Source organism: Frieseomelitta varia, unplaced genomic scaffold (assembly GCF_011392965.1).
Source record: "Frieseomelitta varia isolate USP_RPSP 00005682 unplaced genomic scaffold, Fvar_1.2 scaffold_234, whole genome shotgun sequence".
NCBI classification, from domain to species: Eukaryota; Metazoa; Arthropoda; class Insecta; order Hymenoptera; family Apidae; genus Frieseomelitta; species Frieseomelitta varia.
Genome location: NW_025109962.1, coordinates 1 through 20,867, shown reverse-complemented (window position 1 = coordinate 20,867; position 20,867 = coordinate 1). Strand labels below are relative to the sequence as shown.

The 20,867-nt window shown below is 35.3% G+C and overlaps 1 protein-coding gene across 1 annotated transcript; it reads left to right on the top strand.

Moving 5' to 3' along the window:
- Positions 1–6,643: 6,643 nt before the first annotated feature.
- On the top strand, positions 6,644–16,407 carry LOC122527861 (potassium voltage-gated channel subfamily KQT member 1-like). Its single transcript, XM_043652417.1, has 5 exons — positions 6,644–6,708; positions 6,754–6,871; positions 10,582–10,708; positions 13,982–14,282; positions 16,329–16,407. Exons 1-5 carry the CDS (start codon positions 6,644–6,646, stop codon positions 16,405–16,407), a joined length of 690 nt encoding a protein of 229 aa, XP_043508352.1.
- The last annotated feature ends 4,460 nt before the right edge of the window (positions 16,408–20,867 follow it).

Genomic DNA, 20,867 nt, shown 5'->3' with positions numbered 1-20,867 from the left:
GTTGCAGCTACGCGTTTCTTATATTCTATATAATCAGTTATGTTGCGTATCTCCACTTTTTTAGCCCAGCTTTCCTAAGACGTATGAACTTAGTACACTCGTCATTCAGCCATGGAACTGGGTTCCTGTGCTATCTGACATTATTAGTTTTCGGAGAAGGGGTGCAGTTTGAAATATCTTCCGTTATAACATTTACAAAAATATTGTATTTGCCGGTGGTATCGAGTGTCTCGAATGAAGAAGTCTAGAAATTTCTAAAGTGATTGTTTCATCAAAGTATGATCCAATTGGTTTTATTGGAGGTAAATTGCCGTTGTTTTTGGATGTAAGGTGTTTTATGGACCAGAATGTTTACAGTTATAGGAAAATGTCTGATCCCCAGGAATCCTCAAGTGTATTGAATTTAATTAAATCATAAATTGCTGGTGAGCAGAGAACTGGATCTATATTAGATAAACTATTTCGGTTAAAGTCAATGTGAGTAAGTGTGTTTTGATTAACTAGAATTAAATCAGAGTCGTTTATAGAGTTAAGGAGTATAATTCCGTCCATATTGGAGCAGTTCCATGATGTGTGATGGGAATCGCCGAAAATGAGACTAGGATCATGCATAAGAAGATTTAGAGAGGAAAAAACTGGTTCCATTCTATCTGTGAGACCGAACGTCCAGAAACCCTGTAGCAGGCAGCTAAGTTGAATTCAAGTTATGTATTTTGATCACTCCTGTTTCCAGGTTTTCCGTAGTACCACACAAATCTTGGATGTGTGTAAATTTTAGATCCTTTCTTACCAGAAATATAATACCACCAGGTCTATGAATTCTGTCATTTCTATATGTGTGAAAACCGGAGAGATCAAATTTTTTATATTTTTTAAGATTAGTTTCAACGCCTATAAATACATCGACTTCTTCTAAACGTTTTTGTAGTTCCTTTCTGCGACTGCAAATTCTTCTGCAGTTCTAGTATAGCAGCTTCAGATCAGTACTAGAGCAGAAGTCACGGCAATTTGAATTTATGGAAACGCTAATTAGGAATGGGCTGATAAATTGATCGCAGCGTCGTCCTCTGATGAAATGGAGAATTCGGTGTCCGAGTCTGGATCCTGAGATGAGAAGGATTCAGTCCTTTTCTTCGGTCCAGTTGCCATGAAGTTCGAGTTCTTTAATAATTCATGAAATTCTATTTTTAATCGATCTGTTTGACAAGCTAGGTTGTCAGGAGTGATAGGTCGCCTTGTAGGGTCCACGAAAAGAGAGGTCTCCCTGTTTGAGAAGGAGCTTGCATCCTTCGTGGTGAGGGTTACATTTTTATCCATTGTCGTGGGGCCAGCAAGCGGGGAAGTACCGTTAGAGCTTGTAGGGAGTGGTCTTTTATTGGAGATTTTGTTTCTAGTGGGACTCTTATACTCCTCATTTGAGACTATTGCTTTTCAGCAATCAAAGGAGGAAATGAATCCTTCTTGTTTGTATCTCTCACTTGGGTGCGAGTCATTAATAGAGTTGGAACAATGTATCGCCAAATATTCTTCCCTCTTACATTGGAAACACTCTAAGTTGTCCTCTGAAGATCCAGTAAAAAGTATCATCATAGTTTACTTGTAGACTCTCTGGAAGTTTGTTGACATCGTCCGGATGAATGTATATCTGCCTGCGGAAGCTGAGTATGTGTGTGAATCCTATTTTTGTGAATCCTACTTTTATAAAGGTTATATGTGAAACGGTTCTAATCCCCATTTGCTTGAATGCATTTAATGTAACATTATGAGGACAGACGTTAGAGAAAATAATTCGCTTGGTTTTCATAATTATTTAACAAAAATGAGTGAGTTTGTCAACAAAGGTTTTGCCTGCGAGGTACATACATATTCTATTATTCGCAATTCTTGAAGCAAATCGAATATTAGTTGGGTTCAGAGCCTTTCCAACTCCCAAAATATAATCTTTTGTGGTAATATCCTCGTATGCATCGAGAACAATAGCATGTTCCTTCGTGGAAAAATTTTCTTTTTGAGTAACACTAGCATATGAAGATGCTGGAGAAGACATGTCTTGAGGTGCGTTTACTTATCCATTGTTTTAAAAATTCCTGTACCTAGGAATTTATCTTTCGAATAAAAAATATGTAGAAATATACGTTTGCCGCACCTAATCGAGTTGGAATGCGACGAAGGCAACACAAAACCACAGCAGTTAGCACTACATACGACGAGCACACGCGGAACTAAACACGTCCTATCTTCACGCGTGTTAACACAGGACAGATTATAATCATTCTCATTGTTAGTGAAAATAGTTAATTATACAAAAATGTCTGGACCATTTCCAGAAAATGATGATTCTGTTATTGCAGAAGTTATATTGTCAACTAAAAATAAAATATAACTAAACCTAACTTAAATATTGCTATCATTGGAAAAGCAATAATGAACAAATATAGTAATGTCATCGGTCAATACATTGTCGGTTAATACTGTCGTCGGCTAAAATTGTTGTCGATTAAAACTATTGTCGGGCAAATCTGGAGGCGATGGAATATTGTCGGTGAAAACAGTGTCGGAGAAATCTGTGTCAATGATTTCAATTGTTACCCGTCTGATGTCGGTATAATAGTTTAACTCTGTTTAATTGACTGTTTTCGGCCTGACTGTTAGACAGTTACGTGGACTAATGGTATTTCCATAGGAAAATAGCTTAAATATTGTTTTTTCATATGAATAAAAAATTATCGTATTATATTTCGATACGCAATGATGCAACGCCTGCTTTGTTCATATTGATACACAACGGTAATACAATACATAACTTAATGAGTCGATGTTTAGAAAAAAGTTTACTAGAAATCAATTTTCAAGAGTTCATGAAAAGAAATGAAATGATTTATTTAATTAAAAGTGACGTATCCGTCACCAATGAATACAAAGATTTTGTATTATTTTTTTACGATATTTTTTTAATGATTTGTTTACGGCATCGTTGCGGAATTACTTCTTTATATGCAACTGAAAATAAAAATCTTCTGAATCGCACAGTATCAATGGTGCTCGGATAGATCAAATTTTATTGGCACAGAGATGATTCCGCATTAATCTTATTAGTGTCGTTTGCTAGTATATTTTCTATCACAGTTAGCATTGTTTTTATCGTTCTTGGATGTCACAGATAAAATATTTTCAAAACAATATTCAGTAAAGTTTATTGATGATGAAGAATGAAACGAACACATACACACATACACGCTACGCACGCACGTCTGGACAAAAAAATACCTTAATATTAAAGATCGATTCTTAACGCTCTTGTTTTTGTTGAATTTTGAACTCATATAGATGAATTGACTATGTCAAAAGATCTATTATGTACAGCGTTCAGGATCTATTATGTACAGAAATAAGCGTTTAATGGAACGCTCGATGCTCCCTCAAATATTGTCCGGTAATCAGTTGATCTTTATTAAATTTATGATCCTACCGATTTCAATAATTTTTGAATGTCGGGAATGTGATTTTAAGCAAGTTTCGCAATACATATAATCGTCGCTTGGCCTTGATTTCTGAAACATTCACGAGAAACTGTTGCTACTACTACATTGTATTTTGCCCATATATGTACATGTGTACATATGTACATACACTTATACACGAAAGTAATCGAAACTCTTACAATTTTAATATTCGACTAATGAAATATGTGTGTTAAATTGAAGCATTTGATGTAATGTGACACAAGGGATGGGTGTTAAGACATATGTAAGTAAGATTAGAAAATAATTCAACAATTTGTACCGTTTTTACACTTCATTTGTTGTAAACACGTACCAAAAGTAGCTCACAAAAGTATTCGAACTTTGGACAACTGAGAATTTCCAACGATAATAGAATGTAAACAAACATTACTAAGTTCACTAGCAGATAGTCTCAGCGAAACAGTATTCAAAATTTTTGTCATAATTTTCATTATTAATAACATAAAATGAATCGTAAGAAATCCGCAAGTCTATCAGAGAATTAATAATAAATTGGTATAAGGAAGGCAAATTACACGGTGAAATTGCACCTTTGTAAACAAAAGCAAGTCTACGATTCATTATTGTGAAAAAATTTAATACACAAAGTAACATTGCTAATAAGCTCCGTTGTGGGTGTCCAGAAAAGCTAACTGAAAGAGAAGAAAGGACAATTATACGAAAAATCAGACAAGATCCTTTCATTTCTGGATCACAATTGGCATTAGTGGCTACGCAGTTTCAGAAAGAAGTGTATCCAGAATTGTGTTATTAAGAAATAATGGTTTACATACATGAGTTCTAAGGAGAAAATCATTTATTAGCAAGAAAAATAAAGTTATACGTTTCGCCGAAAAATTTGTTTATAAAAATAATTCGTTTTGAGACACTGTGTTATTTTCTGATGGGAGTAATTTTAACATTTTTGGTAGTGATGGACATAAAAATGTCTGGAGGAAACAGAATACAGAATTAGAACTGCGTGAAAGGTTAGAAGTGTGTTGATGCGTGCGAGGATGAAGGAATGAGATTGAAGGTAATGTAGGAAGTGGGTAAGATGAGGAGAAAGGTTGTACGTTTCGTCTCAGAGTCGCTGCCTAGACTCATCAGTGGAACTGATGGCAACGACCCCTTACCCCAGACGCTTGTTGTTATAATTACTCGCTAGGCTGGACGGTCATCACCCATCCTAGCGGTATTCCGCACTCTGTTTGCTTAACATTGAATATTGCTAGACTTCGACGCTAGGCGTACAGCCACTTGCGGCTTGTACAAGTCGGTGTTCGAAACTCGTACTCGAGGGACTATAGGCCGCTATACCACGAAATCTAGGGCCGACTATTAAACATAACAGTGGATCTGTATTAGTTTGGGGCTGCATGGCATCCAGTGGAGTGGGAAACGTTGTGTTCATCGACGGAATAATGGACAAAACGAAGTATTTAACACTAGCGTTTCTTATATACCTATTTCTACGAGAACCCGCCAATTTGACGGGTAAACAAAAATACGCATTTTAAAAAGTACACAATAATAATGTAATAAAAAATACAATAACAATAACAATAATAATGTAATAAGAAGTACAATAACAATAACTATATAGTAAGTAAACACTCAGGCATATAATCCGCTTGTTTACATTTTCGCGGCGCGATCGAGATAAGGGATTGGATTGAATGATTTTACGAACAAAGCAAATATATAAGGATTATTTATGAAATTAGCTAGTCGGTCAATTTGACGGGTTTCGTAGAGATAGGTATACTACATACAGATTTTAAAAATTAGAAGGCTTAGGAAAAAAAAAATTGTGTGTATAAATTCTTTGGTGAAATGATTAATTTATGATACAAAGTGATTAAAATTAATGCTATAGTTTTTTGGGTATTTCTTTTCAAAATTTGAGATCCGTCAAATTGACGGGTCCTGTAAACCTAATATGAAAATTTAAGAGACAGTGTATCAAAATTGAATTTATCAAGTAATTATTGGTTTCAATCGGACAATGATTTGAAGCAAAATAACCGCTAAAATAGTCAAAGAATGGGTGTCGTATAATGTTCTACACGCAAAATCCCGATTAAATATTGTCCCCATTGAGCATTTATGGGATGAAGTAGAAAGAAGATTGAGAAATACATTATTACTTTGAAAGAAACGTTACAACGAAATATTATTGAAATATGGCAGTTAATAGATTCAAATATTCTATTTCTAAGTTAGTCCACTCAATGGAAAACCAGAATTACCGACCTAGCCATTATAAAAGCCAAAGGTGGATCAACTTCCTATTAAAACTTTAAATTATTCAATTTAAATAATTGTTAAATGTTCCATTCGAATACTTTAGTGAGCCGCTTCTGGTACGTATTTACAATAAATGTATTGTAAAAACGGTACAAATCGTTGAATTATTTTCTAATCTTATTTATGTAGTCTTACTTGTAGGTCCATCTCTTGTTATATGTGTCACATTACATCAAATGCTTCAATTTAATATACATATTTCATTAGTTGAATATTGGAAGTGTAAGCGTTCGAATACTTTGTGTATGAGTGTACATTCGTGGCAATGTACCCTCCGTCAACATATGATCGCTTATCTACTGTTTCTATAAGCATCATAGGGACCAGTAACCAAGAGAAGTTTAACTGCAGTAGAGACTCCCGTATCCGAACTAATAGGGAGACAAAAGTGGTCGGATAGTGGAATTTTTGGATAATAGAACAACCACTTTCTTTTGCATTAAACTTCATTTATTCAAGTAGAAATAAACAAAATTGACAGTTTCTTTCAACATCTAAGGGCCTCATACGAGGTGTGTCTAGAAAGTTTGGCTGCACTGTATGAGTACCGCTTTGCTATTTGAGACGTACAGCCCTACTCTATCTCCAGTATAAGTTTCAATTCGATTGAGTTAACACAAACTCGACAGTGAGTTTTATAAAAGTACGTTCTAACGACGCATTACGAAAATGGAACAGCAGCATATCGAGCAGCGTTATTAAATTTTGTGTTAAACCTAAAGACAACGCAACAGAAACATTCAATAAATTGAAACTTGCTTACAGTGATCAAGTTTTATCCAAGACACAAGTTTTTAAATGACACAAGGCATTTTTGCATGATCTTGAAAATGTCGAAGATGAAGTTCGTTCTGGAAGACCATGCACTTCAAAAACGGAAGAAAGCGTCGAAAAAGTGAAGATTCCGATTAGATTTGATCATCCCTTGACGTTGAGTTAGGATAATTGGTAGTGAATTAAATTTAAATCATGAAACTGTTCACGACATTTTAACCAAGAACTTGGGTATGCGAAAAATTTGTTCGAAGATGATTCCAAAGAATCTCACAGAGGAGCAGGTGAAGACACGCAAATCTGTGTGTGTGAACCTCCTTAAACAGCTGGAAACTGAATCAAACCCCAGATTTGAGTCCATGTGACTTTTTTCTCTTTCCAAAGATAAAAAATCACCTCATAGGTCGTCCTTTTGGAATCGTAATCATCATTCAAATGGTTATAACCGACCAACTGAAAGCAGTTTCACTAGAAGAGTTCCAGCATTGTTATCAGTAGAGGGAACAACGCCTCCGAAGGTGTATAGCTACTCAAGGAAACTATTTTGAAGGAAATAATGTAAATTTATCAATAAGTGAAATATAAACATTTTTATAAAACCAGTCTCATTACTTTTACCTCGTATCTTTTTAGCTGCTAAATCACATAAATTTTTTATTGTAATCACTGCGTAAAATTACATTCCTGTTGTGCCTCAAATCAAAGACTCAAGTGCTTCGACATGAGAAGGCACGTTCTCATCGTTACTTTCATCTGTTGCTTCTATTTGTGTAAAATTTGTTATCTTCATCACTACTATTGTCTTTATCGCATTGAAACCATTGCATTACATCATCACTGTCACAATCACATCCTGGTGTTCTACGCAATGTAATGACAGCTTCTTCTGTTAGTTATATCTGCTTCTACTATTCTTTCTTGTTCATTAATTTCTTCAATTTCATGCATTAAAAGTTTTCTCCATGCTCTTTTATTTCATTTCTCCACGCATTTGCCACCATGTAAAAACTGTCTTTTAAATTTTTTTATATTGCTCTATCACACCCTCTTCATTCAATTAAAACATAAACAGAAGTTTTTTAAACATATCTTTTCTATATAGTCGTTTGAAGCACTCAATTACTCCTTGATCTAGTGGCTGTATGAAGTTATATTAGGTGGCAAAAACATAACTTTTATAAATTCGTCCTTTTGGTTAAGAATGTCGACAATGTCACATGTAGAATGCGATCTAGCATTGTCTACCAGCAAAAAAGTTTTTCCTCTATGACCAATTTCTAATTGATGTTTTTTAATCTTGGGTATAAAAATATTTTCAAACCATTCAACAAAAATGTTACTGTCCATCCAAACATTTGTCTGTTTTTTCTATACAACTGCATTGCACTTATATTGACATGTTTAAAACAGCATGGATGTTAATTTTTTCCGATGATCAGAATTGGAAATTGAAGGCATTCGATAGCATTCGCACAAAGAAATGCAGTAATGCGTTCTTTATTAACTTCATGACCGGGAGCTGATCTTTCACAACGAGAAACGAACCTTTTTCTGCTTCAGACTGAATTGATATGATTACATTTAACCGGCCGAACACAAGAAAGTATTTATGTACATCTAAATACATTGTATCATATATGTAAACATTGCTATGAAACGTTATGCGGATAATAGAGTGTCCGGATGATAGAACGTCCGTATATTTGGGTATTTGAATAATGGGGGTACGGATACGGGAGTCTCTATTGTATTCGAGAAAATATAACAAGCTTCAGTATTTGATAAATTTTCTTCCTATTTGCTTCATTATGATAGACTTCCTATTCAAATAAAATTACATGAATTTCTAAATATATATAACTACGATCAATTAATCCTTTGATGCTTGAAGTTGCGTAAAAAAATTGCTCTTATGGTACTGAGGCTTGTAGGCGCTTAACTTACTTTGATCCGATGACACGAAAGGCGCCTATAGGCGCCCGGTATATTCAATGCAGAATACGAGCAAATAAATAATATTAGTTTAATGTAGTGGAATTCAGTGTTTTGATTATTTTAATATCTTTCTCAGAAATGCATACCTAATGAAAAATTTCCCCGTTCTAGGTGTAGGCTGCGACTGAATTCCTACCGTATGGTACGGCTAATAGAAATCTACCGTAGTCAAAGGGTTAAAAACAATACAGCAAAATTAAATAAAACATTAGTTAAGAAAAAAATAAATAAAATTTGAAATTTGATTTAAAAAAATCAGTATAGAAGCAAAATAGTATTATAAAAAAGAGACCTAAAAAAACATGTTTTTAGCTTTTGACACATTACTTATAGAATCATATTGAGTGAAACTATCAATTTAATAACAATTATCAGCCAATTTTAAATTGGTTTTAATAAACACTTTTCTTTCAAACATTTTATCACTGAGGTTGATTGATTTTGGGAGATTTATCATCATCGGATAAGACACAACATCCTCTGTGAAGAGTGATGTATTGTATTTAATGAAAATTCTTTTAATTGAAAAGATTTAAAAGAAAATATACGTATACATTTAATGCTAAACACATATAAAACTTACACGTTGTTATAAAGAATTATAAAAAGTTTTTTAACTTTACTTTTATTGTTATTTAATCGAGAGAAACAATAAGTCGATTGCAAATTGGATAATACAGTATATTTCGCGTCTTTGCAATTACATCTAAATGACGATTGTTGTCGTTATGTCTGAAAAAAGAACAGAGAAATTATTACAACGCTCAGTGGTTACAATGTAAAACAAATTATTACAATTAATGATGATAGATCGCGATTAGTTTTACCATATGTAAGTACATATACATTGACAATTGAAATAATCTTGAAATTTTAAACAATATGAGATACAAAAAATCTAGTTGCATTTAATGATGCATCTAATGTGACATAATTTATTTAAAATGTTTAATACATTTAAACCATTTTTGGTACTAAAAATAACGACTTATTTCAGATGTTAGTTATTAACTTATTATTGACTTATTTTCAATACTGATTGCTGAATAGCGCATATAATACTAGCTATATAGATCTGTAGTAGAAAATATTCCGTAAGTCATTTTTCTATTTAAAAATCCTTTTTTAAATTTAAAAAAAAAACCTTTTTTCTATCGTATATTTATAATTTCTTTTCTCAAATTTTTAGTTTGTTTCTTGAAATTTTATAATGAACAAACTCAGATCAGAACAATAAGTAGAGAATTGAATTTTATTTTTTTAAAAACTTATAATTTCGCGAGTTCTTAATTCTAATTGATCTCCGGCGGTCCATCTTAATAGCATCTGTTTTCTTTTTTCGAAGAATCGAGTATATATTAGTAAGATCCTAATACTCTTTAACAGAGATAATAAATAAGGTTCAGAAAGAAATTTAAGTTCTGAGACCGAAACATTAACAATTATGATGGAAAATAGGAAAAGCCTTACGCTATAGTCACTTACACGACATTATTTTTCATTTCTGAATTATAAAAAGTTCCATTTAATGTAACAAAATAAATAAACCTAATTTATTAACAATTAAAAATATTATACAACTTATATGTAAATGAAAGAATGATTCATAGGCATTCTATATACAGATATATAGATAATACTTAAATTTTCCAAATGTCTTATTTTTGTGAAAAACGATCCTTATTTCAATTTGAGTAATTCTAAAATATTCCAAAGAGGCACATTCAGATCAAAGTAGTGTAGTCTGGATACTATTAATGAAGCTAAAACAATGTTAATTTTATAAAATTTTTAAGCTGAATTAAATATTTATTGTCCATCACGCAATGATTTTCTTATACGAATGTTTCCCTCTTCCTTTTAAAAACCTTAAATCTTTAATGTCGATCTACTTACTCATTTTGAAGACTCCAAAAAATATTTTTTGTGTTGTTTTTAATTATAAAATTTGAAAAATTGACTTGATATTCTTACATTGTGCTCTCTTCTATGTTTACAGGAAATATGTTTAGTGGTGTTCTTTGGTGTGGAATACATGGTGAGGTTATGGAGTGCAGGTTGCAGATCGAAATACATGGGCTGCTGCGGTAGACTCCGTTTCATACGGAAACCGATTTGTATCATAGGTGAGTGCGTTTCGCTAATGCACATATAGTTCTGGTGCAATTAGCTCTGTGCCCGAGGAATAATCCAATATTTGTGTTGTCCGATTGTCGTGAGAATAGCTTTTTTATGTCGGTTTTATGTAGCTTATGTAAGAAAACCTCTGTTGATGTTATAACTATTAACTCGTATCTCTGCTCTGATTAATCACTGATGTATTATTCATTTTAAATATTTTCGATTAAACTCAATCGAATATCAATCAATATTTTAGTTGTATAAATCGACTTAAGAAAGTTGATAGGAAAATTTATTGATTCACTTGAATTATTTTAAGTTTACAACACTAAATTAAAATTTATCGAAACTTGATCAGCGATTTATTTGAATTTTTAAAACTTTTTAAAAATTATTTATTATAAACTTAAATTCCAGTTTTATTGTACGCTTTTCGTTACATACAATGATATAAGTACAATGAATATAGGTATAATATATTATAATATTTAGTAAAAATATTAGTTTATTATTAGCATGATCTGTTAGCTTTTAACAAGCTCATATTTCAAATAAATTTTCTCCAGAAAGAAGTTTTGCTATGATATACTATTTTATTCCATAGAATAACAGAAGAAAATATGTTGAATTAAATTAACTGCTCCATAATGCGATTTTAATTAGCAAGAAATAGTTATTAATTTTTAGTATAAATAATATCCGATTACTACTACTATTGTAGCATCGTATAGTAACATTGATTATTATATCATAGCATACATTTATTTGTTTCTTTATATCTTTAATTCTTTTTAGAGTACTTCTCTGTAAAGGAATTTTTATTTCATTATCATGATCTAATGAAAAATTTTGAAAATTTAAATGCTGTAATTGTAAAAAATTTTAATAAACATATAAAATGGAACAAAATAGAAAATAGTAGAAAAGCAACTATTTTAGAAAGATTCAGTACCCCAGTTTTAGTACCCTATGGATACTTTTTATCATTTTATTCTTATCTTTTATTAGTGTAGCCGATCTGAATCAACATATTGGACGAAGATTTGATTGGTAGCTTGCTGCCTTCAATGTTAATGAAGGGCAGCTAGTTCAAAGTTAAAGTTTGATTAGTTAGGTTTGATTGGATTTTAGTTCACTCTTCAAGGGTGAACGAAGTTGATTTAAATTAGATCTTAATTCACTCGTCAGAAACAAGGTTTAAGTTGAATGATTTGAATGACTTGATGGAAGTAAGTAAGTAACGAATGTAGACTAAACGAAAATCTGTCTCGTTGAACAATACTTCCTGGCTTGGTGATCTGACGATCCTGGACTAGCTTCAATTCTCTTGCTAAACTAGTAAATCTGATTTTTTGTGGATCGGTCTTATATACTTGTAGTAGTAACTAGTTGTAGAACTAGTTGTAGAACTAGTCTATTATATTCTTCCCGGTTACGGGGTTGGGCAGAAATAGTAAGCTAATCAAGAAGTACCGTTAAGCGATGTATTTATAATTGCCCCATAAAATAATATTTATAATTGCCATTTGGTCCAACGGTACTGCCTAGGAATGCGTCTTTCAAGTTGGGAATTTATATATTGATTTTTGTCCCTTTAATAGGGGTAGTTGTAGTAGAGAAAATTTATGGCCCCCTTGTTTGGTAAGACCGAACAATTAGAAAAAAATAATTAACATAGTCACAGTAATCTAGATGACGTGTACCGATTTTATACGCGGTGTGTTTAAATTTTATCTGTTTCTAACAATAGTATAATATTATCTTTATAAATAAATTGAGTAATCTGAGACAGTATCCTTCTAGTACAAGTTAATATTGGGCATATATCTTTAACGAAATTTGTTTATTTCCTGCGAATTTTCTTTTTATGTTTAGATTTAAAGATTGTAGCCGAGTATTTAATTAACTTAAAAAATATTCTACAGTGATCAATCTTTCGCCTTTATGATACTTTAAAATGATCAACCTTCCATCTTCATGATGTGCTTTGAATCTTGGTCTTGAAAGATCTATGAATTAACTGAGCTTTTAGAATACTTTATATACAACTAGATTTGATTTTAAAATATCTGAATCTGGTAATAAAAACTAATTCTGCAAAATATACTTACTTTCAATTCTTATTGTATGTGTTAAGGACAAAAATATAGATTTCTGTAATTAATTCTTTTAACATGCTTAATTTTTAGCATTTTTTCTTATTTTTAAAAATGAAAATAAGATAATTAAGTGCTTATACGCTGCCTCTAAAAGCTTTAAAAGTTAAGATATACTAATTATTGAGTACATTATTTTTCTTTTCAGAATTTATTTCATTTTTGACATATTCATGCTACCTTATAATATTAATTTTGTACAAGAAATTCATTACTGAAATGTCTCATATTGATAAAGTTCTAACCAATAATACTGAAATTGATTCATTAATTATTTGTCATGAATTTGCCATCGATATTTTTTGTATAATTAAATTGCGTAAATTATAGGTATGATCAATCAAAAACGAAAATCAAAATTATTCGCAACGAACGACGTGATTGACGATGAAATGTACTTTACAAGCGTGATATTAAACCGAATATTAATAGTATCGTGCGTTTATCGGTAAGATTGATTATGCACACTTAATTTTCATGCAGCACATAATCAGCATCGCAGAATAGCGATGTAATAAGATGTCATCGGCCATGGGAACGTACTTGTGAATACACGATATCATTTCAGTTACAATGATATTTATGGAATTTAATCATTTCGAAATATTATGCGTTATATAAGTATAGAAGAGATGCTGCATATTGTATCTAAGGTTTGAAAAAATTTATTCCAGAATAGATATTAATATAACAGGAAATTTTGAGACATTGAAGTTTGAATATTGAAGTTTGAGTATCTATTATATGAAAACTAAATCTATTATTTGAAAACTAAAATCAGAATGATAAAACTTGCCAATTTAATCTTTTCAATTAAAAATAAAGTAAAGTAAAGAATGTATTCTTATTTTTTGATTTACAATTCGATTGGTTATTTAAATATAATTTTTTTATTATTAAATATTAAAATAAAAAGTATGTCAAAAATTAAATGCTAGAAAAAAGGATAGGTATATTATTTTTATTTTCCCGATATTAAAGAAATAACTCTATCGTCTATATTAAATATAGCATTTATTTTAACTACTCTGCATAAAAGTAAATATAATGCGTTTTATCATGATCTGAACGTCACTTGGATTCATAGGCATAATTTTTCTTTCCTGTTTTTTCTGTCTGCAGATTTAATTGTGGTGGTCGCGTCTATGGTGGTATTGTCAGTGGGAAGCAATGGTCAGGTATTTGCAACGTCTGCCATAAGAGGCATTCGATTTTTACAAATATTGCGAATGCTCCATGTGGATCGACAAGGTGGTACATGGCGACTTCTCGGTTCCGTCGTTTTTATTCATCGTCAGGTAAGTTTCATCATTATCTTTACATTCAATACATTAATTATTAGACTGCGAATATTTTTGTATTTATATAATGACAAAAGTGCAGAGGATGCACATTATATGCAAAAATACATAAAATATCTAAAGTAAATCATTCGCTAAAATATTTAATAGGTGAAACCAATCTTAATTGGAGGTTATTTTTTTTATACATGTTTGTAAAATCCTGAATTTGCATAACGATTCGCAATTTATTGATTATATTAAATATTTTTCGTTTTTCTCCTATTCTAATCAGTGTTTGTATACCTGATATTTCAATAAAAGAAATGTATTTTTATGATTCTTTACTGATACAAGTAAATAGTATTATTTATACTTATTATTATTTATACTTATTATTTATACTTATAGTAAAAGTAATATCTAATAATTTATTAAAAAAATAAATTAAAGACTTAGATCTTCAGATTTTTGAAGAACCTGTATTTACTTTTTTATACAGTGATACAATTTATTCGATTATTTGAATTAGCATTATCTAAATTCTCTATTATGTGAATACTTGAACGCTTATTCGGATATGTTTTATATATATACAAATTATACAATAAATCTATAATCGGTAAATGCATTTTAGTGACTTTGATATAACCTTTTCCTTGAACACTTTATATCATTAAAAAAAGAAAGAGAAAGTTGGGAGAAAAGATATTGTAGTTGGGAGAAAAGATAATGTATTTTTATTGTTTTGTTTTAAACTAAGAAATACAATATATTCTTATAATTTTAGGAGAAAACGTCAATCTTTTGATTAAGATAATTCATAAAGTAATTTGGCAAGTGCCAAATATTTTTCTTTCTTTTCTGTAAAAATAAATGTGTTACGCCGCGGATTCGATATTCGTTTTGCGTACTGTCCGTTTAATTTATGAACAGTTATGAGAGTAAGAATAGTTCGGGTTGAACTTCGACGAAGCTTTTGTGATTAAGTGATATATTTTGATGATGGTGATGACGATTGACTGGTTGCGTGATTGTACCAAATGGAACTGTGTCACGATTGATTGTTAGCGATATTGTCCAAAAAGAACTGACTCGAGATGTGTCAATCGGTTGCTTATGTACCTCGGAGGGTGCTTTGGCTCTCTGATTGGCAATTCGGAATAATAAATTGAACTTCTCCCCTTTTTAGATTCTTTATAGAGCCAGGTACGTCAGTGTGACGTACGCAAACCCTCAAGGAGACCCTTGACCCTTAACTGTAATAACAAAACTTATGAAGTATTATTTATAATCGGATATATATCAGTTCTATATTGCTATTGTTCCTTCGAGGACTTTATAAGATTGTTACCATTACGGTTCAGAACTTCTTAGAAACACCGAAATAAAAATTGGGAAACAGGTCTTTGACAAAGATAATAAGAAATTATAAATTCCGTTTTATTACACGGATGGAAGAATTTCTCCTAGGTCTCCTTACAATGGAATGTTTTAACGGAATCTTCGTACCGCATAACAAAATGAAAACTTAATATCTCTTTAGTTTATACTTATATATTGCCTTTGGGAAAATAGAAAGTCTAAACACGAAGCTTTTCCCTTGCACCTGTACTCCATAAAATATAACCAAACCTATCTTAATATAGAATAAAAGATTAAGTACTAATAAAGTAGTGTAAGTTGGGTTCTATTTCATCGAATGGCGGATAGGTCTTTTCATGCGTTTAGATTTTAAATTTTCCCAGAAGCAAAGATATATATATATAAACTGAAGAAATGTTCATACATATTTATGTATAAATATTTCTTCAAAACAATATTTATGTATAAAAGTAATATTACATTTTATTTATTTTTACGAAAAAGAAAATATTCGGCCGATTAGATGTTGGACCATGATTTAAGTCCAGATGACTCAGCAGGCGACTGCTTTGTTTGAGATATCCTCCTCGAAAACGCTTTCATAGTTATAAAAAAATATTTGGGAATCTAGGGTGAGAGTGGTCGCATTTTCATTATATCGTAACTTGCTAGGTGTTGTGTGCTACTTTACTGGCTATCGTGGCGCGTTGAAGTCAGCTCTTATATAAGAGATGCCCTTCCTGATCATGTAAGGTCGTTTTCGACTATTGGCAAAGGCTAGTCTCATAAAGTAATATTCGCAATTACGGGCCTAACGGTACCAGGTTTATTGGTCCTGGAAGTAGGACTAAAGCCAGAGAAATGCATCCCTCCACCGTGACTGAATCACCACCTCCACAGTGACCTAGCTTCTGCACATTAGAGAGCTCTGGGGCCAAAAATTGAGCTCCTCGTGTATTTATCCCATTGAGACTCTTCCTCTGCAGGATGGCAGTTGTTGGTTCCTTCAATGTCGCATTTCCTCAGGATCATACTGGCCAGGATAATAGGTCCGAACAGGTCTATCTCATGGGTGTTCGCACATACCTAGAGGGTACAGATGTTGTTGCACCCTCCGCGCGATGTTCTTTTTTTCCGTTATGCGTAGAAGGAAGTGGGGAAACGCTTCCCCCCCTCCATCTCTTGCCCATGGAGGTTATGGCGGCCCAAGGGGTTAATGGGACCACCTCGCGATATAGCAGGGCCGCTGCGCATCTTCAGCTGGGAGTGGAGTCACTCCTGGTACGGCAGCCGGGAGCCATTTTACGGCGACGTCTTTCTAATCTGGCTGGATCTCTCCTCTCACGGCTTCTTTCTGCTTCTTCTTTGTGGGCCATCACTTCTTCGCAAAAGGAGCTGATCGCCCTCCGCTGGCTTCCTCCTGCTAGTAGTGCTCTCATAATCGCCGTCGGCGATAGGTATTCCCTAATGAAACCTTGAAGGCATCATCGCGCTGCTGCTCGAATGCAGGGCACTCCTCCAGTCTATGCTGGGCAGAGTCCAGCTTTGCTGTACACTTCGCACACTCCGCCGTTGTACCCGCACCAATTCGGTCTCACCGAAGCATCCATATCCAGTGAGCACCTGCGTGAAGTAAGGCTGATGACTCCTTGGTCTAGCGAGCGGTCCCAGTTAGCCAAGATCACCTCGTTCAGCTCGTCGTCAACCAGCGCCAACGTTCCATTCTCCATCTTTGTTGCGCCTGTTGGTATGCTCGGTGCCTCATGTTCCTCACCTCGATCTCCAGAATAACCGATCTTCCTTCCCGGAGGTCCCGCATCCATCTGTACATCTCTGTCTCCGACTCCTGCGGGTAGAGGGCCCCTCATTTTCGGGTGAGGCGAAAGAATACGCCCGACGTATGACCTGCGTGTCGTGAAAGCTGACTAAAAGGTCCCTTCACCCTGGTGGTTTCGTGCAAGCAACTCAAAGGGGAGCAGATTTATCTGCGAAAGATATACTAGTACGGACTTATCACCGGTACCGAGGGGGCTGGCGTCAGTCCACGGAGGGTTTACTCTCCGTTGCCGGCCGTTTGGGTTGGACTCTCGGGGGCACTGGTACGAGCCTACATCGCAGGCTAAAGTACAGTAAAGCCTCGGCGGGTGAGCTGCGTCAGTTACAGCTCAGCCGCCGGCCTGCAGAGCCGGTAGGAATATGGAAAAATCCCGCCCTCACCAAGGTTTTCTCAGAGCTTGCATTCTGTGGCTTACTGGTAGTTTTCGTGTATGCAGGAACGCGTTGATCGGACGTATCCTAGTCCCGTGCCCATGGGGACCATGTCTGATAGGGCTTCATGCCAGGTACCGGTACGTTAAATACCACACCACGGGTTGTACACCTCTGTCTCCACCTCCGCCAATAATTCGAAGGGGATTATTCCCGCAAGCGTAGGCGCCGCCTCGAACGAAATTGTGCGATACGCTTGCACAACTCGGATAGCCATCAATCGCTGTATCCAACGCAGTGGCTTGATGTTTTCTTGACTGGCCGAGAAGTTCTGGGATTGGCGCCCTGTAGAGGACCATAGATTTTACTATGCCGGTGTAGAGGCGACAGACCTGTTCCTCCAGCCCGATGTTGGGTAGAAGATGGCCTAGCAAGGCGGTAATACCCTCTACTCTCGGTGTCAAACGGGAAAAATGCTGCTTGAAGTTCAGTCGGCCGTCCAAGGTACTTCAGTGCATCTTCTATCCTCTTCGTCCACATTGAGCTATGTCTGAGGCGGGTTTTGCGACCGAGGGAGGCCGTGGAACTAAATAGCCTCGACTTTGTGTGCCTTTATTTTCAGTTCTAGTCCTCAGATTTTAGTGGTCACTGCTGCAACTTCAGTTTCGGTTAGTCTAAGCGTATGGGCCAAATACCTTTCTTCGGCAATGATCATTGTGTTATCCGCGTAGTAGATAACGTAGGGGGAAGGGGATAACTGATAGGAAGTGCGACCTCTAGATCCGTGTTGAATCCGTTGTTCTAAAGCAAGAGGCCGAAAACTGACTCCTGTGGTACCTCGTGGTTCACTTCTCTCCTGGCCAGGCCACCTCTCCCTATGGGGTATTTTATGGCCTTCTCAGAGAAATAGCTATCAGTTGTCCTCCTTAAGTAGGGAAGCGCCCGGTGTTGAACTAGCGCTCATTTTATCTTCATCCAGGGCAAGGAATTGAAGACGTTGACTATGTTGATAGACACTGTTAGCATCCCGCCTTGGAAAATCGTTGACTCCGCGAGAGACTTGACGTGATCGATCGCGTCGATGGTTGAGCGTCTCATACGGAAACCAAATTGGACAGATCAGGTCCCTTCCTGGGATAAATGTCTGGAGAAACTGTCGCGATTATCCTCTCAGAAAGCTTTCTCAGCTCGTTAAGAAGACAAATCGGCCGGCATTCTGAAGGAGACTAATTTTGCTTCCAGCCCAAGGGAACCTCTTCGATTTGCAGGCAGACATTTAACAGACGTCTAAGTCTGTCACTAAGGACTCGAAGAGCCAGTGACCGTGTCTGACCTGGAACCCCGTCCGGGTCCGGGGCAATGTTGCGCGCCATCATCTTCTTCATCACTGCAACCAGCTCCTCTTTCGTCACCGGTGGGGATGGAGAGTATTCAGTCCGAACGGGGCCGAGGCATTGTTCACTCAGTGCCCCAGGAAATAAGGCAGTCAGAACCCGCTCCAGAGTCTCCGAGTCGAGTGCCTCAGTCAAGAGGGGTGCCTTAGACCACCAGGCGACCCCACGGAGCACTTTGAGAGTGCCAATAAGCTGTTCCCACACCCGCAACTTGGCCTCCCTGATTGATTTTTGCAGTGCCTCTACGGCCACTCTATATTGCCCTATAAGAACTCAGCGTTTTCTACATCACGGTATTTCTTTTTTCGGGCCCGTTGTCAATAGGCGCTTCTTTTTTATTTCAGGCGACCACTAGTACACAGAGTCGCGAGAGAATGGTCGAGCGTGAGGCATGCCAGCGTTGCGACTATCACACGTCTGAATCGCATTCCTCCCGTTCGACATCTGGGGCCAGCTGGCGCTCCAGTCATGTCACAACGCGTGAACAACAGCCATCAAATTGTTGTCATCAATCTTTTTGAGTGCCCATCTCGTCAGCGTAGGTGTTTGCTAAGAGACTCCATGTCTTCCTCCACTTTCCATTCTGTCACACGGCGTGCCGCGGAGGGGAAGGCTCATGACATTCACTATTAACTCTCCTTGCTCAGTCCTGTGTTAACACGCATGAAGGTAGGACGTGTTCAATTCCGCGTGTGCTGATTACACGGAGTGCTAACTGTTGTGGTTTCGTGTTGTCTTCGTCTCATCCCAACTCGATTGGCAAACGTATATTTCTACATACTTTTTATGGGTACAGGAATCTCTTTCTTAAAACAATGGATAAAGTAAATGCACTTCAAGACATGTCTTCTTCAACATCTTCATATGCTAGTGTTACTTAAAAAGAAAATTTTCCCATGAAGAAACATGCTATTGTTCTCAATGCATACGAGGATATTATAAAAGATCATATTTTGGGAGTTGGGAAGGCTCTGAACCCAATTAATATTCGACTTGCTTTAAGAATTACGAATAATAGAATATGTATGTACCTCGCAGGCAAAACCTTTGTTGATAAACTCACGTCCGGTAATTCAAACATACTCATCAAAGACCGATTGATTCCTGTTAGACCCCTAATTATGAAAACCAAGCGAATTATTCTCTCTAACGTCTGTCCTATTATTCCTCATAATGTTATATTAAATGCATTCAAGCAAATTAGAACCGGGGATTAGAACCGTTTCACCTATAACCGTCATAAAAGTAGGATTCACACACATACTTAGCTTCCGCAGGCAGATATACGTTCATCCGGACGATGTCAAACAAACTTCCAGAGAGTCTACAAGTAAATTATGGTGATATTTCTTACTGGATCTTCATTTCAACGGACAACTTAGAGTGTTTCCAATGTAAGAGGGAAGGACATCTGGCGAAACATTGTCCCAACTCTATTAATGACTCGCAGCAACAAATTAAGAGCTCTTCGTTACCGTCCCAAGCTACAGATACAAACAAGGAGGATTCATTTTCTCCTTTAATTACTGAAAAGCAACAGTCTCTAAATGAGGAGTATAAAGGCCCCACTCGAAACAAAATCTCCAATAAAAGACCACTCTCTACATGCTTTAACGATACTTCCTCGCTTGCTGGCCCCACGACAATGGATAAAAATGTAACCCTCACCACGAAGGATACAAGTTATATTATGATTAAAAAGTGGAGATACTCACGCAACATAACTGATTATATAGAATATAAGAAACGCGTAGCTGCAGT